The sequence below is a fragment of the Chionomys nivalis genome, chromosome 15 (genome assembly GCF_950005125.1).
Source record: "Chionomys nivalis chromosome 15, mChiNiv1.1, whole genome shotgun sequence".
NCBI lineage: Eukaryota > Metazoa > Chordata > Mammalia > Rodentia > Cricetidae > Chionomys > Chionomys nivalis.
In genome coordinates this window covers 20,620,290-20,647,017 of record NC_080100.1, presented here as the reverse complement: position 1 = coordinate 20,647,017, position 26,728 = coordinate 20,620,290, and the positions used below count along the sequence as shown (strand labels likewise).

The 26,728-nt window shown below is 41.3% G+C and overlaps 1 protein-coding gene across 1 annotated transcript; it reads left to right on the top strand.

The window, feature by feature from the left end:
• Golph3 (golgi phosphoprotein 3) lies at positions 1–26,728 on the top strand. The gene is made up of 4 exons (XM_057790214.1): positions 1–504; positions 16,034–16,165; positions 20,818–20,932; positions 24,876–26,728. The coding sequence occupies exons 1-4, from the start codon at positions 280–282 to the stop codon at positions 25,298–25,300; spliced, it is 897 nt and encodes a 298-aa protein (XP_057646197.1). The 5' UTR covers positions 1–279; the 3' UTR covers positions 25,301–26,728.

Sequence of the window (26,728 nt, the reverse complement as noted above, 5' to 3'; positions counted from 1 at the left end):
CCACCGCCGCCGCTGCCGCCGCCGCCGCCTCCTCCGCTCGGGTTCCTGGGCTGTGTGGGGCCACGACCGCGGGCGGAAGGCTCCCTTGTGTACCCCGCCGACTCCCGGCCCGTCGGCTTCGCCCAGCCCCGGCTCCTCATGACCGCCTTCGGCCCCGCAGCCCACGGACATCGCCCCAGCGCCGAAGATTAACACGGAAGCACCTGGGGCCGGGGCGGTGAGGGAGAGCCGGCAGGTCCCGCGACCCTGTCGGTCCGGCGCGGCGCTTCTGCCGGAGCCATGACCTCGCTGACCCAGCGGAGCTCGGGCCTGGTGCAGCGACGCACCGAGGCTTCCCGGAACGCTGCCGACAAGGAGCGGGCGGCGGGAGGCGGCGGCAGCAGCGGCGAGGACGAGGCGCAGAGCCGCCGCGACGAGCAGGACGACGACGACAAGGGCGACTCCAAGGAAACGCGGCTGACCCTGATGGAGGAGGTGCTCCTGCTGGGCCTCAAGGACCGAGAGGTGCGGGCGGACGGGCGAGCCGGGCGGGGTGGCGGCGGGGGCGCGGGCTCCAGGTGGGCCCCGGTGGGCGCCGGCCGAGGCCGCACCTACCCCTGGCTCGGGAACCCAGTGGCCCGGAGCGCCCGACTTGTCCCGAGGAGTGTGGGGGTGAGCCCTGTCCGGCGGGGCCCTGTGCTTTTCGTATCCTCCCGGTACCGACCCCGAGTTCTTGGATCTTCTCTTCCTCCGTTTACAAGCACTCTTCCTTTTGAAATCTTGGCCGTCTTCGCCTTGCTTTCTTTCGCAAACGATTGCAGTTCCGACCTGAGACAGCTCGGTACACCCAAAGTCTCGGAGCCCCCCACCTCTCCCAGCTATTGAGTTGGAGCTACTTGCTGCCGGTCTCTTTTTATGTAAAACTTAAGTTACTCTGTGCTGTTGAGAATTAGCAAAGTTATTTTACTGGGTCTTGTTTAAAAAGTCAATGCAAAATTGCTTTAAAACCTAGGAAATCACTTTTTGGGTGAACTTGGTGTGAGAGAGAGATGAGTTGGGATTGCGGTTCGTTTATCCGTTGTCGCACTTAGTTTTGCCATTTTAAGGGAGGGCTTTGTCGTGAAGTGCTGGGAATACCGGGTTTGTGATTTGATGAAAGGCCGCAAAGATTTAGATAGGCTTAAGTTGTATTCTGGCTTTTGGAAGGGTCGTTCGCGCCCCCCCACCCCAGAAATTTTACAGAGAAGTTGAAAACATGCTAGTGACCGTCTCTTTCCAACATCTGGACTCTGTAGTTAACGTTTCACCTTATTACATACCCGTGTATTAAAGGAAGCGGTTATTTTTAAAGACAGACTTGCAGGTTTGGATATTTCATAAATCATGTATGATGAGGTGGCCCGGAAGCTTGTTTCGTTTCAGTGTGGAAACTCTAGACAACACATTTTACGAGTCAGACAGAAAGGTGTAAGTTTTCAGAATTCAGAAAAAAGAGCAGAAAAACTCCAGTTCATACCTATAAAAAAAGTTTTCTAGTTCCCCAAACTTCTCAGCGGTAGAAAGATGAGTTGTTTTTTTTTGCCCCCCCTCATGGACTGTTTGTGTTGCCCGGATATTATACTGTCCAGGGAAGTAAGTCTTGATGGAAATGGTCACGTGCCTCACTAGTCATCTTGAAGACAATTGATGGCACTTGAAGACACTTGACTGTAAAGGGGCACACTACCTGTTTAATTACAGTTACTGTGAGGAAAGCAGGTGTCCTGTGTTTTCTTTTTGTTCTGCGATTTAAAAGCTAGATGCTAGTGCCGTAGTAACGCGATTTTAGAAGTATTCATTTAGAAAATATTAAGATTGAGAAAGTAGGCTTCTCAGTACTGCACATTGTTCTTTACTCCCCTTCCTCCTCTGGAACAAAACAGATTATGAGACATTTTTAGAAAATATAAGAAAAGCAAAAAAAAAAAAACTATTTCAGGGTTAGCATTTTGATTCCATATGGATAGAACTCTGTAAAGCTAAAACTTAACAAAACTTCCATTTCGGTGTTGTCACACTGAGCCATAATGGCGAGAAAGCACCTTTTATTTTATTTTGGTTTTTTGAGACAGGGTTTCTCTGGTTTTTGGAGCCTGTCCTGGAACTAGCTCTTGTAGACCAGGCTGGTCTCGAACTCACAGAGATCCGCCTGCCTCTGCCTCCAGAGTGCTGGGATTAAAGGCGTGCGCCACCACCTCGCCGGGCACCTTTTATTTTAGAGAGGCATTACTCTGAATGTTTAAGCTAAAGCTGTCAATACTTACTTTTCTGTGATTGGTTCCTATGAAGATAATTGGAAGAATTTGTTGAAATTTAATGATATTGCACCATATACATAGTTTTTTTTTGTTTTTTTGAAGATCTTTGATGCCAGGTAGTTGAAACCATCTGTTGTGATTATTTTGCATAAATAGCCTACTTCATAAGTCATGACCAAGATTCAGCCAGACTCTTAGTTAATCTTTAGGTTTTTTTTTTTTTTTTTTTTGATACAGGGTTTCTCTGTATTATTTTGGAGCCTGTCCTTGAACTAGCTCTTGTAGACCAGGCTAACCTCAAACTCAGAGATCCGTGTGCTTCTGCGCCTTCGTGTGCTGGGATTAAAGGCGTGCCCCACTACTGCCTGACTTTTTTGCTTGTTTAAAAAAATATAGGCAAGTACAAGAAGTGATTGTGTGCAGGAAGCTAGGATTTTACACTGTCTTCTTGGTTTTAGAGATGCTCTTGTATGTATTTCTTCTTCTCATTGAATGTGTACATACCAGTGACCAGAACTATAAACTATTCTTTCAGGGAGGTTCTCCCTTGCCCTTTTTGTTTTTTAAAAGACAAAGGTCTTGGTGTGTAGTGTAGGTTGGCTTCTAACTCCTGGTTTCCTGCCTCTGTTTCCCTAGTGCTAGAATCATAGACGTACTTTATATTCCTTTTCAAGGACCAGGAGTTTTCTTACCTTGTCCCTAGGCACTTAAGCCTGTATTAGATTTCAGTTTGTTAAATTTGTTATTTACTAAAGTTTTAGGGGCTGGGAATATGACTTAGTAGGTAGAGTGCATTGCACGAAGTTCTGAATTTGATTCCCAGCTCTGCATAAACGGCTCGGTGGCTTATACCTATAATCCCAGCAAGAATATCAGAAGTTCAGGGGCATCTTCACCTACATAGTAAGTTGGAGTGTAGTAAGAGGATGGGCTACACAAATACAGAAGGACCTCCTACATCATTGGAGGTCAGTCTGAGCTATATGAGAACCAGTTGGCTTTAGACTGCTTAAACAGAACTTGTTTAGAGACCTTATTAGGTCTTAAACTCAGGACAAATGGCTAACTGGGGTACCTATCAAAGCGGGTTTTGGCTGCCTGACTCTGTCAGCATCACCAGTAACTGCCTGTTACAGAGTCCTAACTCCTCAGCACTTCCTACCCAGTCCCCAACCCTCAACCTTTCCAGCCCCTGAGCTTCATGTACTAGCTGCTCTTTCTATATAACCCAGCCATTTGGGCTGTTTGGTCTCTTGGCCGCTTGCTCCTGGGTCACTTCCAGCCTTTTGACTTCTGGTTCCTCTCCCAGGGGATCTCCTCACTCCTCTCACATGACCAGGCTCAGTCTGGACCCTTATACGTGCCTCTGCCTGTTTTTATCTCCAATAAACCTTTCCTCAACCTATACCTAGCAACAGCATTCAGTCCTGACAATTGATTTTTTTTTTTTTTTAATTCAAGTTGGCATTTCAGGTTTTTTCTTTCCTTGAAACACCTGTACCTGGGACTCTTTAAGGGGTTCTGGCACTACGTCTGGGTGAAGTGTATGGTATTTAGAAGCCACTCACTACTAGAATGTCAGATAGGTTCACCCATGAGGTCAAATTAAGTAATTAGCAGGATTTCTTTGGATGGTGTGGGGCAGAACAAGTGGTAGGTATTTTTCTTTCCGTTATTTATTTGTGCTTTTTCCATAGATGCATCTACTAGAGTAATTTCAGCGTACTTCAATAAAAATTACCTTAAATAACCAAAATTATAATTTTTCTTTTGTTTTAGAAGATTAAATTCACACATACTGTACCACGACTAACAAACTTTTGAATTACTTTATTGTGACAGATCTAAATACTTGAGGTTGGATTTGATCATTTCATTTCCTTAGCTATTTAAAGATTTACTTATTTTTCTTTTACGTATATGACTGAGTGTTTTGCCCACGCTTGTGTGTATGCACATCTAGAGTGTGTTCTTGATACCTGAGGAGTCAGAAGAGGACATCAGATCCCCTAGTTACAGATGATTGTAGGTTGCTCTGTGGGTCCTTAAAATTGAAGAGTAGCCACCAGTGCTCTTAACCACTGAGCTATCTCTCCAGCCCAAATTTGACTATTTAAAATGTCCAGTTTAATCTGGGAAGATAGCGGGGTTGGTAAAGTGCTCGCCACAAAATACGAGGTTCTGAGTTCACTCCCCAGCACTCAAGTGAAAAGCTGGGAGTGGTGTTGCAAGGTAAGGCAGAGACAGTGGCTCTTTGCAGCCCCTGAACCAGCCATCCTCCAAGCTCCAGACCAGTGTGAGACACTGTCTGAGAAAACAAGGTGGTTGGCATCTGACTGTAACACTGAAGTGACCTCTGGCCTCTACATGATCGATCATACATGCACACATACCTGCACATACAGTAAAAGAAGAAAAAGGTATGCCTGTTGAATATATAAGTGAGTCTTTGTAGTCTTCCTTTGCTTTACATACTTGTAAAAGTTTCACAATTTTCATAAAAAGTGGGAAAATGGTCACTCCAAATGCTTTAGATTGTGCTTTTGTGACTCTTACTGTTTACTAGAGTAAACTTCTCTTACACTTTTCGTTTTTGTCTTGCTGGGGGAGGGGTGGGATTCTCCATTGTGTTTAGCCCCAGAGTTGCTCCTTCTTTCCTTTCTTCCTTCCTGTTCCGCCCCTCCCATCCCATCCCCTCCCCTCCCCTCCCTTCCTTTCATTTTGAGACAGGGTCTCTCTACAATAGTCCTGGTTATCCTGGAACTCTGTAGATCATCAGTCTGGCCTTGAACTCACAGAGACCCTTCATCTTCTGCCTCGCAAGTACTGGGACTAAATAAATTTGTGTGCTACCACACCCTGCTAGGATTGCTTCTTTTTGTTTTCTTGAACCCTCTCTGGATCCTCACGCCTCTGCCTCTCAAATGTTAGGGTTATTGACAGCTTTAGGAGAGCTTCTTATTGAAGTGTCTTCTGTTCTTTTGCGTTGTAGCTAGACTTGTCCAGGCAGTGGTTCTCCCCAGAGACTTTGGAGGAAAAGGTAGTAGCCTTGGGGAGGGGGTGGTATTCTGTAGGACCTTTCAGAACAGTGTTCTCAAACATAGTTCTTTGAGTTTTCTTCCTGATCTGCTGGTGCTGTCTTTTTCTAGTGTCATTTTATCTTTGTTTTTTAGTTACCTGATTTTCTAAGTTTTAATAGCCTTTAGTAACATCCCCTTTAAAGACAGCATGTCTAATGCTTAGAAGAACTCTACTGCAGTAACTCTTGAAGTAAGTAGTGATTAGGTGTGTTTGGAGAAAAGATGGTAATTGTCAGACCTCAAATTTATTGTATAGCCTGGGCTGTTCTTGAATTTGTGATTCGCCCCCTCCCTACCTTCCTAGTATTGCGATGACAAGGTGTGCTGCCAGGCTTAGTTTGGATGGAACCGACTTTGTGTGGTTTTCACAGTGTCCAAAGGTGAGTTCTTTTTGAAATGAATCCTTGGGATATACAGTACTCACTTACCAAGATCTATAACTGTTTTTGTAAAAATAAAAATTACCTCTATATATGCAATTAATGTATAACAGCTCTACTCTCAAATCTATAAGCCAGGTAGTTATTCATCATGTTTTCAGAATTTCAAGATGTGCTAAAAGTTGGTAGTAATTAAAAATCTAGTAAAATAATTTTGAATTTTATGATTCCTTTTTTTCTCTTCTCTCTCTCTCCCCCTCTTCTTCTCCCCTTCTTCCAAGGCAAGTGGATCTCCCACCTCCTCTTCAGTGCTCGATCCCTCCCTCCCTCCCTTTTGGTCTTTTGAGACAGGGTTTCTCTGTATCTCTGGCTGTCCTGGAACTCATTCTGTAAATCAGGCTGGCATCGAACTCGCAGAGATCTGCCTGCCTCTGCCTTCCTGAGTGCTAGTATTAAATGTATATGCCACCACTGCTTGGCTATGATTCCTTTTCTAATACTAATTATATTCCCTTGATATTTTTGAAGGGTTTACAATTTCATCTCTTTAAGTCAAGTATGAAGTTTATAGCTTATATGAAAAATAAGCTGGAAAGAGTGCAGCCTGTTAGCACACTGCGCTGTTTCAGGGTAACCTTGTATATACACTACAGTATTATAATGTAGCGTGCTCTAACACACACAGACTTAAAGAAAACAGGATATTTCTCTTCTTTCATAAGCTGCAGAGTTGCAGTACAGCTAATGGGGCCTGGGAGATGGCTCAGGGTAAAGTGCTGGCAGTGCCAGCGGAGGATCTCAGTTTGGATAGCCCCAGCATGCGCTCATAGAGCTGGGTCTGGGCAAGGCCCTTCTGTAATTCTAGTGCTCCTGAATCAAGATGGGTGCTAGAGACAGGAGTATCCCTGGAAGCTAACAGGCTAAGTAGTCTGGTGTGTTCAGCAATGAGCAACAAAAACCTTGTCTCAAGAAAGGTGGGAAAGGGTCCAGTGAAGATGGATCAGCTGATAAAGGCCTTTGTTTGACCTGAGTTTGACCAGGTGACAGGACAGAGCTAACTCCACCAAGCTGTGCTCTGACCTACGATAAAGTGGTGTGTGATAATGTGTGTCTCCTGAAAATAATAAATAAATAAATGTGATGAGATCTGAGTGATGGACAGCAAGGACTGACATTTGAGGTTGGTCCTGGAACTACACAAACGGTGGACAGCACATTCACATGTGTATGCATACATGAGGTAGGGGTAGAAAACAGTGCAGTGGCACTGTCTTTCCTCTTCCTGTTTTGATGGTGCTGGGGATTTAACCCAGGGCCTTGCACCTGCTAAGCAAGCAGCACTCTGCAGCCAAACTATATATTCATCCCTAAAGTTAATTTATTTTTAAACTTAAATTATATTTGGTTTACTTGATTTATTAGAGAAAGTGTTTAGTTGGCATCAACAGATGTAGTTTAGAAATTTTGCTTGTACAGTTGACTTATCTCACCTTGACCTGTACCCGTGACTCAGTAAATATTCTAAGTAAATCATACACTTAACACAAAATTATTCCCAAGAGAATGAATACTGATCTTGGAGGTGGTGCTGGAAAAACTTCTTTTCATGTTTAAAGCTTAGTCATCCAGCATGTAAATTTAGTGTGTAGCTCACTTTATGGTTCATGAGGGAAGAGATAGTGGGGATGATGGAAACTGGCCAGGGGACAGTAAAATAAGTCTTACACGAGTTTGCACTTAAGTCACTTGAGAAACTTTTTGTTTTGTTTTGCTTTGTTTTGTTTTTTGGTGTATGTGGTAAGATTGGCTCCCAGAGCCTTGACATCCTACCTGAATCATCTGAGTGAGCTACATCCCTAGTCCTAGAAAGGGGCAGTGGGGACATGTCTGACCACTTAGGAGGCTGATGCAGGGGGACTACTGATTTCACCAGTTGGAGGCTAGTCTGTGCAACACAATGAGCTTCTTTCTCAAAGAACAAGAAACTTTATTGAGAGGAATTTTATTTATAACAGAATTTGGCTGAGATTAGTAGGTTGAGGAACACTTTAGCATATACACTGTAGAAAATTATGAGTTAAAAATTTAAGGAAAAAGTTATTTTAGGTGACCATGTGAAGAGAACATGTATTTGTCCACCCTTGGCTTTTTGAGAAAGACTAGAGATTCAAGGGCTTACATGTCGGCTGCTAGTGGTTACTGTCACCATTTCTTGGTTGGGACTGAAAGAACGTAGGGCCTTGTGCCTGCTATATATATTCTTGAGGATTTTACCTTCAAGTGACATCCCTTACCCTAAATCCATTTTCTTTTTCATTTAAAGATTTATGTGTAAGTGTTTTGCTTCCGTGTGTGTAAGTGCAGCGTGTGCATGCCTGGTGCCCTAGGAGATCAGAAGAGGGCATCAGAACCTCTGGAATTAGAGTTTTGTGCATAGTTGTGAGCCAGCATGTGGGTCCTAAGAACTGAACCTGGGTATTCTGCAAAAACAGGTGTCCTTAACTGCTGAGACCTTCCCAAACCTCTATTCTAGTTTCTTAAAAGCAATGTTAAATAGTTTTAAACTGTAAAAAACCAAAAAAATCCTCCCAGGCAGAGACAGGCGGATCTCAGTGAATTCAAGGTCAGACTGGTCTACAGAGTGAGTTACAAGACAACCAGGGCTGTTACACAGAGAAACCCTGTCCGGAAAAACAAACAAAACAACAAGAAATTACATTAATTAGTTTGATCATTGAATAGAGTTTGCCAGTTTTGAGATTAAAACAGGTTTAACTGGTATTTGTATTCCCAGTTAATGCAAATGTGTGTGTCAGTTCTTTGCTAGGTGCTGATGTTTCAAAGATTTTTATTTTAGACTTTTAATTGACATATAGTCTACATAGGAGACAAGATCTTCAGACAGTTTTATTGTGGTTGGATGCTGACTTTAGAGGAAATAGAGAGTGTAGACTAGGACTCGGGAGGAAGCCTCAGATCAGGAGCCACAAGACTGCTATCCTAGTTATATTCCTGTTGCTGTGATAAACACCGTCACTAAAGGCAACTTGGAGAGGAAAGGGTTTATTTCAACTTAAAGTTGTCACTAAGGGAGGGCAGGACAGAAATATAGGCAGGAACTTTGAGTCAGGGATTGAAGCAGAGCCCATCTTGGATGCCGGCTTGTTCCTCCTGGCTTGCTAAGTTTGCTTTCTTACACACCCCAAGACCACCTGCCCAGGGATGGTACCACCCACAGTGCGCTGTATCCTTCCACATCCATCATCAAATAAAAAAAATACCTTACAGGCTTGCTTATAGGCTGGTCTTATGGGGGTCCTTTTCTCAATTTAGGCACTCTTTTCTGGAGACTCTAGTTTGTGTCAAGTTAGCAAAAAAACTAACCAGCACAAACTACCCATGGTTTTTCACTTACAGCCTTGCCTTTCTTGACTTCCAGTTGGAAGCCCTAAGCTGAATGTTTTGAATTCTTAAACCTCTTCGTTTGCTGGGCAAAACAGACCTCTGTTTGTGGTCTGTCCCATAACTTGTTAATAGGACTCACGGGCTGCTATATTACTTAGACTAAAAAATACTGTTGATTGATTCCTTCTCTTCTTCCCTCTTACCCTTCCAGTGCTGGGGATCAGACTCTGACCCTGAGCATGCTAGGCAAGTTACTGAGCCCAGCTTCCATTCTTGTCGTTATTTCCTGACCATCTTGGACTTGATAAGTAACTGAATGAGTCAAATATTCACTATATTATCTATGCCTTTTCACTGCAGCTCCTAATTATGGATGAGTGTGCGTATGTAAAGTATCCCCCCTTTCTGTAATCTCAGACCATCTGGGTGGGAAATCTGGGAACCTGAAGTATTTCTGGTTTCTTTTCCCTAGATGTAAGCCCAGTTGTGTTTGTTTTCATTATTTCTCTTTTCCAGAATACTGTTCATTCTTCCTGAGTTATCAGGAGCTCCTGAAACTCCGGAGTCAGTGACTTTTGTGACAGCTGTGTTGTACTAAGTGCCAGGTGGAGTTGGCGTGCAGTGAGTCTTGTTTCCTATCCTTCTGGTTCCAGAGGAAAGCTTGAGAGATGTCTGACCTCTCCGCCCTTGTTGGAATCAGCTCCTCCCACATTTGATTTTCTCTTTTCTTCTTTGGTGCTCTGTTTTTTTTGTTGTTGTTGTTGGTTTTTTGTTGTTGTTGTTTTGAGACAGGGTTTCTCTGTAGCTTTGGAACCTGTCCTGGAACTAGCTCTTGTAGATCAGGCTGGCCTCGAACTCAGAGATCCGCCTGCCTCTGCCTCCCGAGTGCTGGGATTAAAGGCGTGTGCCACCACCGCCTTGGTGCTCTGTTTTTTTAGGGGAAGAAAATAATCCTTACTATCTTGAAAGCCAGAATCTTCACAGGCGGTGATTAGGTCAGGATTCTACAACCTTTAAAAATTATTTAAGAAAATAACATCTATATTTATTTGTGTGGGTGTGCAGCACATGGGCTACTGTATGGAGGCTAGAGGACAGCTTGTGGGAGTTGGTTCTCTTCTTCCATTGTGCAAATTCTGGGGATCAAACTTAGGTTACCAGGTCTTGGGTTGCAAGCACTTTTACCCACTGTTTATTTTTTAGACAGAGCCTCAGGTAGCCCAGGCTGGGCTTCAGCTCTGTGTAGCTCAGGAAGTCCTTGAACTGCTTGAACTAGTGATTCTTCTGCCTCTACTTTTGGAATATTGAGATTGCAGGCACTGTCTTATGCAGGCACTTCACTTGGTTTATGCCATGCTGGGGATAGGCAAATCTCCCAATTGAGCTAAATCCCTGACTCTGGTTCACAGTCCTTTCAAGATTAAGTAAACAATGGAAAAGCTATGCATTTCAAAGAGAGCAAGAAGATGGTATAGGGATGATTTGTAGGGAGGGAAAAGGAAAGAGGGAAATGATGCAATTTTATTATAAAATTAAAAATAATTTAAAAAATGTAATTCATGTGTGTGGTGGGTTGGGGCCTGTGTCTGTAATCTGGTTGGCCATCAAGCTCCCAGGAACCACCTGTGCTGAGGTTACAGGCACAACTGGCTGTCAGGTCCTAGATATTTGAACTCATGTCCTCGTGCTTTCATAGTCAGCAGTGCTGTGCACTGAGACATCTTCCCAGTCCCTAACCCCCCCCCCCCATTTCCATGTTTCTTAAATTTTTTACAGTGCTGAGGGCATTAACCCACCAGGTAAGTTCATATTACAGTACTGCATTCTTAGGCTCTTCTTTTTTTTTTTTTTTTTTTTTTGGTTTTTCGAGACAGGGTTTCTCTGTGGTTTTTGGAGCCTGTCCTGGAACTAGCTCTTGTAGACCAGGCTGGACTCGAACTCACAGAGATCCACCTGCCCCTGCCTCCCAAGTGCTGGGATTAAAGGCGTGCGCCACCACTGCCCGGCTTCTTAGGCTCTTCTTCTATGTCTAATTTGAGACAGGGCAGCCCAGACTCGTTGGTTCAAGTTATCCTCTGCTTCAGGCTCTCAAGTGTTTAGGCTGCAGGTGCTCTATGCTACTGTACTTAGAGATAGTTGAGCACAGTGAAATATGGGCTGTGACATACCAGGCAGAAAGAGACAGGACACACAGGAAGAATCTGTATGAGAAAGTTTATTCTTCTGAAAATAAGCGATCTTATGCAGCTATAAAAGCAAATAAAATTGTGTCAAAGTAAGTTATGATGGAGATTATGTATGGAATAAGGAATGTGAAAATATTGGCATAGGTTGGCAAAATTCTGGAATTGGTAACAGAAGCTGTTGTGGGCTTTAAAGACAATGATAATAATACATACAGGATTTTTGAAAGATGTGAGTGTAGAAAGGAGTGGAAAAACTGGAGACACCAAAGTCATTGGGCTCTTGGAATGACTAAATGTGTTTCCAGTTACTTCTCTGTGTGCATGGACGTGTGCATTGTGGTGTGCATTTAGAGGTCATATAATAACCTGTGAAAGTGGGTTCTCTTCACCTTGTGGGTCTGGAGGTATGTGGTTTGCTAACACCTATCTCACTTGCCTGAAATTATTAGAATTTGTGAAATTTGGTGCCAGTCTTGGGAGATTAAAGGATGCATATTTAATATGCACACACATACAAATACACACACACATATGGGTATTTTGACTTGCTTTTTTATGTCTACAACATATGCATGCAATGCCTCAAAAGATAGGCAGAATTACTAAGATTTCATTATTACCATAGCTTATCGGAGAGAGGAAATAAGGTGGTTCGGTTGAGTTTAAGTCATGAGTATGGTAGAAATATGCCTTTTAAACAAAATACAAGTAGTCTGTATGCTGTTTGGTGAGGTCCAAAGGATTGGAAGAGCCAGGCTTAGTGACGATAGCTTATATTCAGAGGCTGTGTTGAGAAACTGAAAGTTGGTATGTTAGTTTGCAAATGTTTGGCCTTTATTGTGTTACTGATAACATCTTATTTCCTTATAAGCTTGAATAGCTAGTCTTTTTTTTTCTTGTTCCATTTTATCTGATTATACAGAAAAGTGGAACTAACCATTACTATCAGCTGTTATTAACTGCTAATCCTTTTCTTACCTACTTAAAAAGTAGGTCATTATGTATGTATGTATGCTTATATAGACAAAATGCCCATGGTCTCTGAGAAGGCAAAGTCCAGACATGAGTAGAAGAGATGTTTTTGAGGTTTCCCCAAACAGTCCCAAAACCAGCCCCAGAGCCAGCCACCCTAACTGTGGCAGCACCAGTCTCAATGAATTTGACTGCTATGTTGATGTCCCTTGAAACGGTGCCCCCTACTTTGGAAGTTGTGGCTAAGGGTTGAGTTAAGGTCTGAGGATATGGGACTGTCAGGATGCTCATTTGTGAGTGTCTCTGGACACTTCAGTAGCACTGCAGACACCATGGAGACTGTATAGGTGAAGTTGGAGCAGGCATTGTATTTTAGGGGGTGAGGGACCAAGAAGAACTATTCCTAGGCATAAGAAGCCAAGGTTACTTTTTGAGACAGTCTCACTTTGTAACTCTGACTGGTTTGGAACTTGCTGTATAGACCAGGCTGGCCTCAGTCACAGAGACCACTTACTTTGCTGTCATAGTTCTGTGATTAAAGAAGTGCACCCCACGGCTGGTCCTTGTTTATAAATGTCTGTCTTTGTGTGCTGTATACGTTGAGTGCAGGTACCTTTGGTAGCCTACAGGTATTGGATACTCTTGGAACTGGAGTTACAGTCAGTTGGGAGTGACTTGATGTAGGTACTGGGGTCCAAACTCAGGTCCTCTGGAAAGAGCAGCATGTGCTCTTAACCACTGTTCCTCCTCAACTCTTCTGTTTTAGGTTTGCTAGCATCTCGCCTGACCAGTACAGAATACTTGGGTTTCTTTTTGCATGCTCTGTTGTATGCTTTGTCCTGTTTTGGATCCTTGCCATGTCTGGATTCTTGAAGTACATAACCCGCTTTATTTTGGAATGCCTACCCTTCCCAATCTTAAAGTTTTAGGACATAGGGACTGGGGGAAATAATTTTTTTAAATCACACTCCTAAAATTGTAATGCCTCGGATTGTTCAGTGGTCCTGTGACCAAACTGAGGTCTGAGTTGTCTTGTTCACGAGGAGTGAGATGAGGGGCACTGTCTTACAGCCATTGGTCTCTCTGGTGCTTCATCACAGCTATCTGATTAGCCAGTACTCTCCTGAGTGTGGCTGACCTCTGAGCTCTATTTCCCTTTTGTTGGATTGAGCCTCAAAGATGCCTGCTTCTTTACTCTCTGGAGAATTTCAAACCTCTGTAAGGTTGAATTGTTTGGCTTCTAGGAGTTGGGTACCACCTGCATACATCATTGATTCTTTATTCTCTCACAACTGTATGTGTAAACACAGCTAGTTACCGAACTAAAAATGATACTGCCAGTTAGTAGCCATAGATTTCAGCTACCTTATTAAAAGTGGCTAACTTGCTGTGCTAGAAAGAGGAACACACATAAAACATGCTTTGAGTATGTAGTCCTCCAGTAGGCTCTTGTAATTCTTCTTATAGAGAAACAAGGCCAAGTTTTTCTCTAGCTCCTCACTCTGAGTGCTTCCCCTGTTAGCTTGTGGTCTAGACCTTGCTGTGGATTCATTGGAGAACTGGGCTGGCTGAGGTTGGTTACAGTCACTTGGTACTCTCCTGATTTACTTTTCTCCTAAGAGACTTAATCCCATGTGGCATTGTTACTGGTCAGTTATACTACCAGTATAACTGTTCTTTTGGGTTTGTTTTACTCAGCCTTTAAAAAACAAAACCAAAAACTTTCTCTGGTAATTCCAAGATCATGCTTTTGTGATACAGGTTTACTAGGAGGTTATCAAAATACTGGGCTACTCTGTTGCTTGCTCTGCTTTTCTTGGCTTCATCTATCTGGTTTATTTCTGGTAAACCCCAGAAACTTAGGCACAGATTTTTTTTTTCTCATTCATCTACTTTCCTGTGTGAGTTAGCCAGTTTTTCATTAAATGTTACCCTGAACTCAGTAGTAAAGAACTTGTTTTATTGACATCTCTCTAGTCATATCTGCTATCCGCCACCAAAGGTAAACTGCTAACTCTGTCACCCTTTTCAGACTGGTGTGCTTGCCACACCCACCCGACTTCATGAAGTGCACTCTGGCTGTACTGTGGTGTTTCACCTAGGAACCCCATTTGTGTGTTCAGGCCTGTGAAAACTACACAGCTGTAATGTAATTTCATGTGGAATCAATTCCCAAGCTTCTCAAGGCTTTAATTGCTCCAGATCTCCCTTGATTTCTATCAATTACTGATTGAATTACTGCTCTGGCTGTCCTGGATCTCACTGTGTAGACAGCTGCTGTTCTGCATAGATCACAGAGATCCACCCTGCCTCTTGCCTCTGCCTCCTGAGTGCTGGGATTAAAAGGCATATACCATCATGCCTGACAAAACTTTTTGCTTTTGCCTTTTAGTTCCCTTTATCTAAATGCTCTTCTTCTAAAAGCTCTCATTAAAAGTGATAGTTTGAGCCAGGTGGTGATAGTGTATGCCTTTAATCCCAGCACAGAGGCAGGCAGATCTTTGTGAGTTCCAGGACTGCCAGGACACACAAGAAACACTGTCTCAAAAAAACCAAAGCCAACAATAACAATAAAAAGTGGTAGTTGGGCTTGCACTTTAAGTCCCCACATCATTAGTGAAGTTCCATGAACTCTGGTGGTCAGTCATTCTCTTAAAAATGAGCTGATCGCTTTGACCAGGGAGTCTTCCCTATGTAGGTAGCCCAGACTGTCTTGAATTCTGGAGGTATGAGCCATCATTTATTTACTTGTTTAAAAGTTTTAATTTATTTTGTGTGTATGAATGTTTTGATTTCATGTATGTCTGCACTATGTGTATGCTTGGTGCCCAAGGAGTCCAGAAGAGAGCATTGGGTCCTTGTTAAGTGGAGTTACAGTTTTGAGCCCCATGTATATACTGGGAATTGAACTTCAGTTATATGTAAGGGCAGTAAACACTCTTAGTCTCTGAGCCACCTCCCTAGCATGACCTTGAACTCTTAAGCCATTGAATGCTCCATATCTCCAGTACTAGAATTATAGTCATGTGCTACCCTGCCCAGTTTGACTCTAAAGTTGTTGTTTATCCATATGTAAGAATATGTGATACTCCCCCCATCCTAGATTTACAATATACCAAGTGCACTTTTAGTGTCTTGTTATAAAAAGATACGTGTTATGGAATATTTTAATTAGGCAAAGATACATTTGTGCTGTGGAATATTACTTTAACTGTGTAAGGGTGTGCTGCACTTGTTTATGCCACATTTATTTAATGATATAAAGAAATGTCTTACATTTGTTTTGCTGCATTTGTTTCACCTTGCCTACGTACTTAAGGCACTTGATTGGTCTTTGGGCAGAGAGAATAAATAAGAGAAATCTAGCCTAGAAAGGGGAAGAGAATGAGGGAGGAAAGAGAGAGACATGCCCTGGGCCAGAAGCCAGGCAGTGACCATCCAGCTAGATAGGAGTAGGACATACAGGGAAAAAGGTAAAAAAAAGTCCCAAGGCAAAACGTAGATGAAGAGAAACAGGTTAGGTTATAAGAGCTACCGAGGAAAGAGCAAAGCCAAAGCCGATCATTCAAAGCTAAGTCTGTGTTTCATGATTTGGGAGCTGGTTCATTGCCTAAAAGAAAAAGCCTGGTACACATGTGTGGTGAAAGGTACTCAAAATGGCTTTGGCTAAAGCTATTTCTACTTTTGAGTCAAGGTAAATTGGCTGTTTTGTTTTCTTTGTTCTTTTTAAATAGGGTTACACATCATTTTGGAATGACTGTATATCATCTGGATTACGTGGCTGTATGTTAATTGAATTAGCCTTGAAAGGAAGGTTACAACTAGAGGCTTGTGGAATGAGAAGAAAAAGTCTTTTAACCAGAAAGGTAAGAGGACTTCTAAATAATACCCCCCTTTGCAAGAATTTGCTCTGTATAAATGATGACTATTTCTAATAGCTTTAAAATGTGTAAATAGTTTAAAATTGTCTATTGGATTGCATTCTTGGTTTTTCTGGTTCTTTGCATATGCAACAAATGTCAGTCACTATTAGGATCCATGACCACTGCATTTTAGGGAGATGCTCAGTTTTATTTGCTTCTGAAGACTTTGAGACAACTTTGGATAATCCAGGAGCTTTGTGGAAATTAATTACTCCTAGGCACCCATCTTTTTGGAAGACTATGATTGCTTTTTATGTCTCTTCTCTATGGTGAAGGTGTAGGTAGGTACTTCTCTGGAGGAGCAGAAATATATTACGTTAGTTTTTTTTTTTTTTTTTAAAGATTTATTATGTATACAGTGTTCTGTCTGCATGTGTGTCTACAGACCAGAAGAGGGCACCAGATCTCATTACAGATGGTTGTGAGCCACCATGTGGTTGCTGGGAATTGAACTCAGGATCTCTGGAAGAATAGTCAGTGCTCTTAACCTCTGAACCATCTCTCCAGCCCTTACGTTAGTTTTTAGATTTTTAACTTTAGCCTCAATTTCAGATATTCAAGATTGTTTCTCTTCCAGTCTGTTCTTACACTCTGGACATGGTATTTCAAAACCATTTTTTTTATTTAGTAATGTATTATAATTTATAATTCCAAAAGTTAGGACAGAGCCAAACATTTTGTTGCCATTTAGTTTTTAAAGACAAGAGTCTTCACTTTATGACCAAGGCTGTCTGGAACTCACTAGTGGCTCATGCTGGCCTCTGTCTTTAGAGCACTGAGATTACAAGCCTGTGCTACGTCCCTTACTTTGAACTTGCCAACTGATAACCTAGAGAATGGTAATTTTATAAGAAGGGATGCCATTAATGTGTTACTGAAAGTTATGTTCAGGAAGTAATATTGCTGGGTTGGAGTGCATGTACCTCAGGATGAGTGCTCCCTTAGCGGGTGTGCCAGCCTGTGTTTGAGTTCAGTATTGGGTGAGTGGAGTAATGCGGGCATGTTTGTTTGAATCAGTCTTGCTGTGTAGCTTATGCAGGCTTTGAATTTAGATTTTCTGACAGTCCTTGAATGGCTGAGATTACAGGCTGACACCGTAGAAATGCTCTCATGGCATCTCTATGGTAAATCCAGCCATTTGCCATTAAGACAAGGGAGCTGGCATTGAGAGAATTTAACAAATTACTGTTTTGGATAACTATTTCATAAAACAGGTTTTATTTCTGCAACTGTAGTAACTTACAGAGAAAACCAACCTGAGGAAACTGTCATTGTAGTATCAATAGAATGCAGGCACAGGTTAGTAACTTAGGAACTTTTCATTAGAGTCCTGGCCTAAATAAAACGATGTGCCCTCAGGAGTCAGTTTTGTGCTATACATGAGAAAGAGCCATGGACTGGTGATCGTCTGCTCCTTTATTCATTGTGCCTTCATTATTTTAGTACATCATGCACTATGCTAGACTGGGAAAAAATGGTGAAACTTAAGTCAGTCTGCTTCTTAGTGATGTGACAAAAAGGTCGTTGGAAAATATCCTATATGATTTAGTAAGTTAAAATTTAAAAGTAATTGCTGAATTAATTAAGATAGATACAGGTAGAAGACCAAAGGTAGCTAGTTTTCCTCATTCATTACTTTTTTTTTTTTTTTTTTTAAAGACAGTGTCTCTTTGTAGTCCAACTGTCCTGGAGCTCAGACTGGCCTCAAATTTAGGAGATCCTCCTGAGTGCTAGAATTAAAGTCATGTGCCACCACTCTGTCTTTAATTCATTTTAAAGCCACCTTAACAAGTGACCACAGCCATAGTGGTTTTAAGCAAGAAAGAATTCTCTCAGTTTTGGAGGCCAGAGTTAGGAGATGTAATTGTGTTTTCTTGAAGACTCTAAGGGAGAATCTGCTTATAGCCAGCGCACCCCCACCCCTTCCCGGATTTTGGTTGTTTTAATCTTGCTCCTTAGTTTCTGACTGCATCTGCCCAATGTCCTCATTGCCTGCCACCTGTGCCACATCACTGCCACACAACTGACCTTGGACCTCTTTGTTCTGAGGTTGCAGCTCCCACAGGGTTTCTTGTGTTATGAATTTGTTTTCTGTTAAATTCCTGAGGCCTTTTGAAACTCTGTCTATATAATGCATTTTCTCTTCATCTCCTATGTTGTAGGTAGTAAGTAGAGGATATTTATTTTGAAGCCACACATATTCTTGAAATATTTTGTTGTTGTTTGTTTTTTCAAGATAGGGTTTCTGTTTGTAGCTTTGGATGTCCTGGAACTCACTCTGTAGTTCAGTCTGGCCTCAGAAACTCAGAGGTCTACCTGCAACACCACTGGCCAGCTAGTCTTGAAAATTTAAAGGAATTTAGAACTTGTTTGAATCTTTGATTTGTTTTGAGCAGGATCAATGAAATGTAGTAAGATTTGTCTCCTCGAGAACTCAGTGTTGTTCTCATGCATGCACAGCCTCACAGCCGCTGGAATTACCTGCACAAGATGAAGCCACTTAGTGAGGAGTGGAGCCGGCTCATGAGGCTCCACCCCCTTGTTGATGGCTGCAGGGGGCGGTTGGTGTGTGCGTGACCACTGGTAGGTTGCCAGTGTTATGTTGGATAGCCTCACACCCAACAGGCAACACTAGTTAGATGCAGTGGATTATTTAAGTGTGGGGGGATGGGGCGAGAGGAGAAGTATTGGGGGAAGGGAACGTGGAGAATTTGGGTTGGATATGCTCAATGTTCTATATGTTATGAAATTATCAAATAAATAAAAGTATCCCTACAACATTAGACATATTGAAGTCCTCTAGTCAGGAGACAAATTATTTCAAGTGAAAGATGGTCACACTAGGGGCTAAAATCCAGACAAAGACTCTGGAGGGAGTGACACATAGGAGGAAGGTCTATAGCAGGACTTAGAAGGAAGGAATTACCTCTCCATAGCCAGGTTGTTCGGATGCTGATAGACCACTTGCCTCATAGTGGGGGCTTGAGCAAAGTGGATGATGATGGCTCCTGGCCACATGGAGAGAGCAGGGAGCGGAAGGAAGAAGCCGGTCACATGGTTCAACGTCACAGATGTAGGGTTCTTTTCTCCTAAAGTTCTTTTTCTTCCTTGTAAACTCTGGTCTAACTAAGCACTATGGAGTGAACATTCTAAATATTTCTGTATCTGCACCGTCCAGCTTAGTAATCATGCCACCATTGAAAATTGAGCTTTGCTATAAAAAACACACTGAAGTTTTAAAAACAGTATTGGTGAAAACACTAAATATCTCAACTTTCAAACAAATATCTCTTATAGGCCAGGTTTTGGCTATATTGGGTTAAAACCAATATAATTCATTTCACCTTTTTTCAATTCCTTGAGGCTAAATTTGTGGTTGGCATTATGGTTTTATATTTCTCTTGTGTAATCCTAAAGAATAAGCTCTTATATATTAATCTTTTGTGAGATTGAGCAAAAGAAAAAACCCACAGAGGCACCTCTTTGAAGAAAAATATGAGAACACAGTTATATTTAAACATTTTTAATAGCCATTCTAAGGTACTGTGATAGATTTAACTAGAAATACATTGCTTAGGCTATGACTGAGTGGAGCCCATGGGAACCTAAGTGGCTAACTAGCATGGCAGTGAGGGCTCCTTTCCTACCCACTTCCTAGGATTTTCCACTCTTCTTGTTTTTGAGGTTTCTTTTACATGTTTTGTTTGCATGCATTTCTATGCCCCACATGCATGCTGTAATTGCAGAGGCCAGGAGAAGGTGTCAGAGTCCCTGGAGCTGGAGTTACAGGTGATTGTGAGCTGGTTGCTGGGAATAAAGCTGAGTCCTGTAAGAACAGCCCACTTTTCACTGCTAATATCTTAACCTAATACAGGTTTTCTTACAGATTTAGACTCTGTCCTTGGGCTCCTACCATCTCTGTTCCTCACCCTCTTGGGGCTGGAGATAGAATAACTTTCCATAGTCATTAAGGCTTCTGCTAGCAGTGTCAGTCTTAAAATTTTTTTTCTTATTCCTAAAACTATATTTCCCCTTCATATCTTAATTTTGTTTTATTAAGCATAAGCTCAAGGGAGCTATATCTTAATTTTGTTTTTTTCTTCAATTGTCAAAGTTCCCTTAATGATACACACACACACACATATATTAAGATTTATTTATTATGTAGACAGTGTTCTGTCTGTCTGTACGCTTGCAGGCCAGAAGATGGTACCAGATCTCATTATAGGTGGTTGTGAGCCATCATGTGGTTACTGGGAATTGAATTCAGGACCTCTGGAAGAGCAGTCAGTGCTCTTAACCTCTGAGCCATCTCTCCAGCCCCTTAATGATATTTTTTGAGAAAATTAGTTTTCTTATGTAAAATGTCTTTATCATATGAGTTCTTCCATATAGTTGAGTCTGTTTCTGGGTCTAAGAATATTTTAATGAATGAATTTGTGCATTAAATAGCTCAAAGTTCAGCATTAAATGGAATTGCAGTAAGTGCAAAGTATTTGAGCATGAAATATTTGCATACTTGCTTATTTTTTTACCTAATGAGTTTATGAGGGAAGAAGGTACCAGTGCATCATTTCTGACCGCTTGTGTTTTAGGTGATCTGTAAATCGGATGCTCCAACAGGGGACGTTCTTCTTGACGAAGCTCTAAAGCACGTTAAGGAGACTCAACCTCCAGAGACGGTCCAGAACTGGATTGAGTTACTTAGTGGTAAGCTAATGTAGATGTTTTTTTTAATTATGGAAGATGGTGGTGGGGATAATAATTTAAGAAAAAATTATCTCCTTTTACATGAGAAAGCAAATAGTCTTCTTTTAAGCTCTGTTTTGTTTCGAGTTGAGGTCTCCTCACTTTGTAGCCCTGACTGAACTACAATTCAGATCCACCTGCCTTGGCCTCTTAAGTGCTGGGATTAAAGGCTTGCACCACCATGCCTGTCTCCAATCATTCTTTATCAGAGTTATTTTGGGACAGTTTACTGTTTAGAGTGGGCCAAGCTGTGAGAATGTCCTCATAAACTATAAGCTATCTCTTGATCTTAACGTGTACCAGGCATTCATTGGGCTTGGTCCAGTCTGATGGTCAGTGTCTTGGTCACTGGATTTTCTTTTACAGTGGTACAACCAAACCAGTATTGTCCTAAGGGATTGGGTTGATAGGCTAAAGTGGTTATATATTGTATGGCTGCTGACTGACTAAATCTTACTAGTGTGGGTGCTGACTGAACTTGACTTTCAACTTGAGCCTCTTGTGTGCTTCTCACCAGAGTAAGCATTAAAGAGATTTCTCCCAAAATATTGAAATACGGTAGGATGCCCAGTGGAATAGGTAAGAATTCACAAGGCAGATATTTAGGCAATATCCCATGTTTTTTGTTTGGCTATAAGTGCCAGAATGTTGTGTTCAGCACATCTTATTATTAGGCATATATTATTTTAGGTGTATATTAGGAATGAGCGGAATGAGCTGCCATGTTGACATGAAAAAAGTGGACCCAGCTTGGGAGGGGAAAACAAGGCGCATTGCTAGAGTATTGGAACAACGATTCTGGTCAGAGCTTAGTGATAGAGTGCTTGGCTCCATTCACCTGCTTTTTGTTGAGCAAATGGACCAGATTTCTGTTTACTGGTTAATAACTAAGTTTTTTTTTTTATGTTTATTTATTTTACTGTGTGTGTGTGTGGCGGGGGTTAGTGTGTCCTGGCACAGGGTAGAAGTCAGTTCTCTCCTTCACCATGTGAGATTGTCATGCTTGACAGCAAGTGGCTTTGCTCACTGAGCCATCACTCTGGTTTCCCACTCTATGAATTTAAGTGTGTAGGTCTGTGGCCACTCTGAGAATGTTTTTAGTTTTTTTTTTGTTTGTTTAAATTTCAGTTGTTTTAAAGTTGTCCTCATTAGAGGTATAGTCCTTAAGGATCTAGAATGTGCAAAACCCAGGATTTGATGCTTACCTTGCACTTGCACTGTAGAAGTACCAACAACAGAAAAGTATGTGGTGTATTACTTGAATGCCAGTGTTGCATGGCACTGACATAGGCGCTATGAACTTAAACAGAGACACTTGGAGATTGACGACCACCCACGTGTGTCTAATAATTTAATACTTATGGCTCTCTAAAAGTTTGGTGGTTCAGAAAAACATTCGAGGAAGCTTTGAAGTTGAAAGGAAGTAGACTTTAGACTACGCCTTTGAAAGGTAAAAATTGTACACACAAAAGAAAGTGTACCTTTTCAGAAGGATTAGATTGGGCCAGTGAGAAGGCTCAGCAGTTAACCAGGCACTTGGCTGCCAAGCTTCCCTGAGTACAGTGTTTGGGAATAGATGGCCAAGATGTCATGTGTATTGTGAGACCTGTCCTGTCTGACAGGTACACAGACGTGTGCTTAGTTAATTGTAGAAAGTATTTGCGTAAATGTGCTTATTTTATGTTGTATTAATTTGAATTCCCCAAAGTCAGCTAATATATCTTGTCTGACTTAGTTTACGGTTGTCTGCCTTCCTAACACTGGCATTAGAAAACAGAGTAAAATCTAAAACCCAAGCTGTCAGGTGATCAGTAGACACTTTAGGAGACAGTGGATTGAGTTAAAAGTTGGAAGTCGTAGAACATTTGCAAGAAGGTCATCACTACTGTGCACTCTTGCTCTTTCTTTTGTTCTTAGATATTTATTCTTTGTGGAAGTCTAGATGTAGTTTGAGTGCCCCTCCCCTGTAACTAATATTTTTATATAGGGCCTCATTCCCATTTTTTTCTAGCCAGTAAATTATGATGGTTTCTCTCACCATTTAATTGTGATACTTAGAAGGTTAGAATAAGTCTTAATGTTTATATTCTTGGTACTATGATTCCTGAGAACATTGTAAATACTACCTTACCAAGTAACTTGCTTTTGTGTGTGTGTGTGCACGCGTGTGCATACATTTGAGCCCAAATGCATTTGTAGACACTGATTTATTGTGACTTTATTTGAAATTTTTTTTATGCACAAAATGTCACGTTTAATTAATTTTCTCTATTTCTAATAACATCGAGGATTGCTTTGCTGTCCAGGGTAGTCTTTTATTTTATATGGGTGTCCCTGATTGTATGTATTTGTATTGTGTGCTTGCAAAAGTGATTAAAGCATTATTTCCCCTGGAAATTGGAGTTAGAGCTGTCTGTGAGGCACCTGATATGGGTGCTGGGGATTAAACTCGGATATTCTGTGTGAGCATCATCGTGAGTGGTTGACACTGAGCTCCTGTCAGGGATATTCTTCACTGTTGAGTGAAATACATTCCAGGTGCCACAATGCTCTGAGTTATCTAGTGAGTAACTAATGGCGGTCACACAAGGCTTTTGATACTGAAATGTGACTTGCAAAGCTGAGGAACTGAAAATTTAAGTACATTTTAAGTTTAATAGCTCCATGTTACTGGCTTCAGTAGTGTAGCTTAAGGCTGATTCTTAGTGTTCTAACTTCAGCTTTAGAGTTTTCACAGTGGAGAAAGGTGCTTGGGGTTGATTTTTAATGTGTTGCTTAAAAAAATACTTTGGTATTTTTTTCCCAAACTGGAAAAATATTGGTGATCATTTAGAAAATACAGTTAAACTTATTACGTATAATTTGAAAGATAACCAGAGTTACTAATATTTTTCATATGAAATAAATGGTTTTCTCTCTTTTTTTTTCTTTTGAGATAGGGTTTCTTTGGGTAGCCCTGGCTCTCCTAGAACCCGCTCTGTAGACCAAGCTGTAGATTGAAGGCATGTACCACCACACTAGGCTGAAAGTAAATGATTTTAATTGGAAATGCTTAAAGTATTTGTCTCAAAAGGAAGTGCTTATAGACTTAAGATCTGAAAATGATACCAGGTGGTGGTGGCACATGCCTTTAATCCCAACACTCAGGTGGAAGAAGCAGGCAGATCTGAGTTTGGCCAGCCTAGTATATGGAGTGAATTCCTGGATAGCAAAGACTACACAGAGAAACCTTGTCTCCAAAACAAAACCAAAAACTTTGAAGATGTTTTTTTCGCTTCAGGGATCAGCTTTACATAGTTTTCATCCTTGTCCACACAGGCGGTGCTGTCTACAGACTGCCCTAGTGGTGGTTTCAGGGGTGGTTTATAGTCAGAGCGTCGTTTCCCTTCGTCTGTGAAGACGTAGTTTGTAAGGACAGATCGCTGCTCTTACACCATAGAGACTTGGTCTTGGTGTTTTTTTTTTTTTTTTTCTCTTTTTCCCCTTATTTTTTGTAGTCAGAGTTGAACTCTGACTTGTGATACTTTTATAGTGTAAAACAGTCTTTTACGTGTAGCCCAGATGCTTCCACGCTTGAGATCCTTCTGCCTCCACTTAGTGTGTGTGTGCTGTACCACATTACATTCCGCCTTATTGACTGTCTTGATAACAGCCAGAGCAGGCCGGAACAAAATTGAATATGTGGTTCATTACTCTTTTATTAAGGGTGGTTGTGATTTGAAGATTACTGTGCCTGAGAAAGTGTTGGGTGCCTAGAACCCAGTCATCCAAACTTGGACTTCATGATCTAATGGGGAGGGGGCAAGAATCAAATTTCTTTTGCTTATCTAATAGTTCATTTTTTGTTGTTGTAGTTCAGCAAATAATACCCATCATTTCTAACTTCTGGAACATTCTTATTTAGGTGAGACGTGGAATCCATTAAAATTGCACTATCAGTTAAGAAATGTACGCGAACGTTTAGCTAAAAACCTGGTAGAAAAAGGTGTACTGACGACAGAGAAACAGAACTTCCTCCTGTTTGACATGACGACACATCCTCTCACCAATAACAACATTAAGCAGCGCCTCATCAAGAAGGTGCAAGAAGCTGTTCTTGACAAATGGGTAAATGACCCTCACCGAATGGACAAGCGCTTGCTGGCCCTCATTTACCTAGCCCATGCCTCGGATGTTTTGGAGAATGCCTTTGCTCCTCTTCTGGACGAGCAGTATGATTTAGCCACCAAGAGAGTACGGCAGCTTCTCGACTTAGACCCAGAAGTGGAGTGTCTGAAGGCCAATACTAATGAAGTTCTATGGGCCGTGGTAGCTGCATTTACCAAGTAACTGTCAGAATGGAATTGTTTCCTTTTTCTCGTGAACCAGTAGTTTTTCTTCTATTGACTTCTGGTTTTCTGTAGTTTGTACTTTCCCATACTAATAATTGGCTTTTGTTCTACAAAATGGTGGGTGGCAATTTCTTTTTGTATGTACGTGGGATTCTGCTGGTACGAGAGGCCTTCCTCTTTCTGTTTTTAACCAACCTTACTGCCATATTGGCACTCCATTCCCTCTTACCATTCTCACTGTTACCTGGTTGGGTCTGCTGTACTCTGGCTTTCAGAGTACCTCCAGTCACCTCATGCACAGCTTTTGGATTACCTCAGCTTGTGTTTTCCCACCTGGCATTCTGCCTACAATTCAGACAAGTCACAACAAGGCCTTCAACTCACCAAAGGTAAATATCTGTATCTATTAGGACATTTTATACATAGACCTCAGTTGAGATGTATACTTAGCAAAATTATTTTTAAATTGAAACAGCACAGTAAATAGGTAATATAAAATGCCCCTTGGATTTTGCTTCCTATGTAAATCTATTGTGTGGTTACATGTGTTATAATTTTAGCTATTAAATCATAAAGGTCCAATTGTTTCACAAAGCCAGTTTGAGATGGGCTGCATTCCACTTATGCTGTATATAGTTCGAATTATATATGAATCGCCCCTTCTTCTGGCCACCTCTGCCTCGTCTTAGTATTTTGCAAAATTTAATTGTGCACCTGGTGCCCTTCACTAGCTTCATTCACTGTTATTTGGTGGCAAACTTGACCTCTCATCGTTGAAGGAGAGAAAGATGTGGTCTGTTCAGCTCTTTCTGAGCTGGGCCCCTCATGATACATCTCCTTTGTGACTTTTCTAAATTCTTCCCATTTTTATGATTTCTGAAGGAAAGAGGCTTGTGACTAGTATTAATCTGGAGTACAGTTTTTTTTTTCTGTCCTTAAGTAAATTAATGTCTGCTCCAAAATATCATTTATCTACTTATCCATTCTTGGGAAAAAGAAGATCAGATATCAGTCCTAGCGGATGTTGCATGTAAATTGATAGCAAGTAATGACTGCAACGCAGATGATTAAGACTTTTGTAACAGAAAGATCTGCTATATTTTAATTTTATATACAATTATGATAATTAGCACATCGTAAGACTACAAACCTCTGCTTTTTAATGTTGATTTTATTCTTTATCACTGTTTATGTACCATTGGTTTCATAATGTAAATACTATACATTGAACAAATTAAATGTCAAATTTTTTATTACCATAGTTTATGTTACTAGTGGGGCTTTCAGGTGTCTAGAAAGTTTTGGTTAACATTTGATGCAAAAATACTAGATGCGTATAACTTTAGAGTTGAATTTTAAGGGACTGCCTAATATGTATACTATCTTTTTATCTGAAGTAATAAATAAACTATGATCTTGAAAGTGC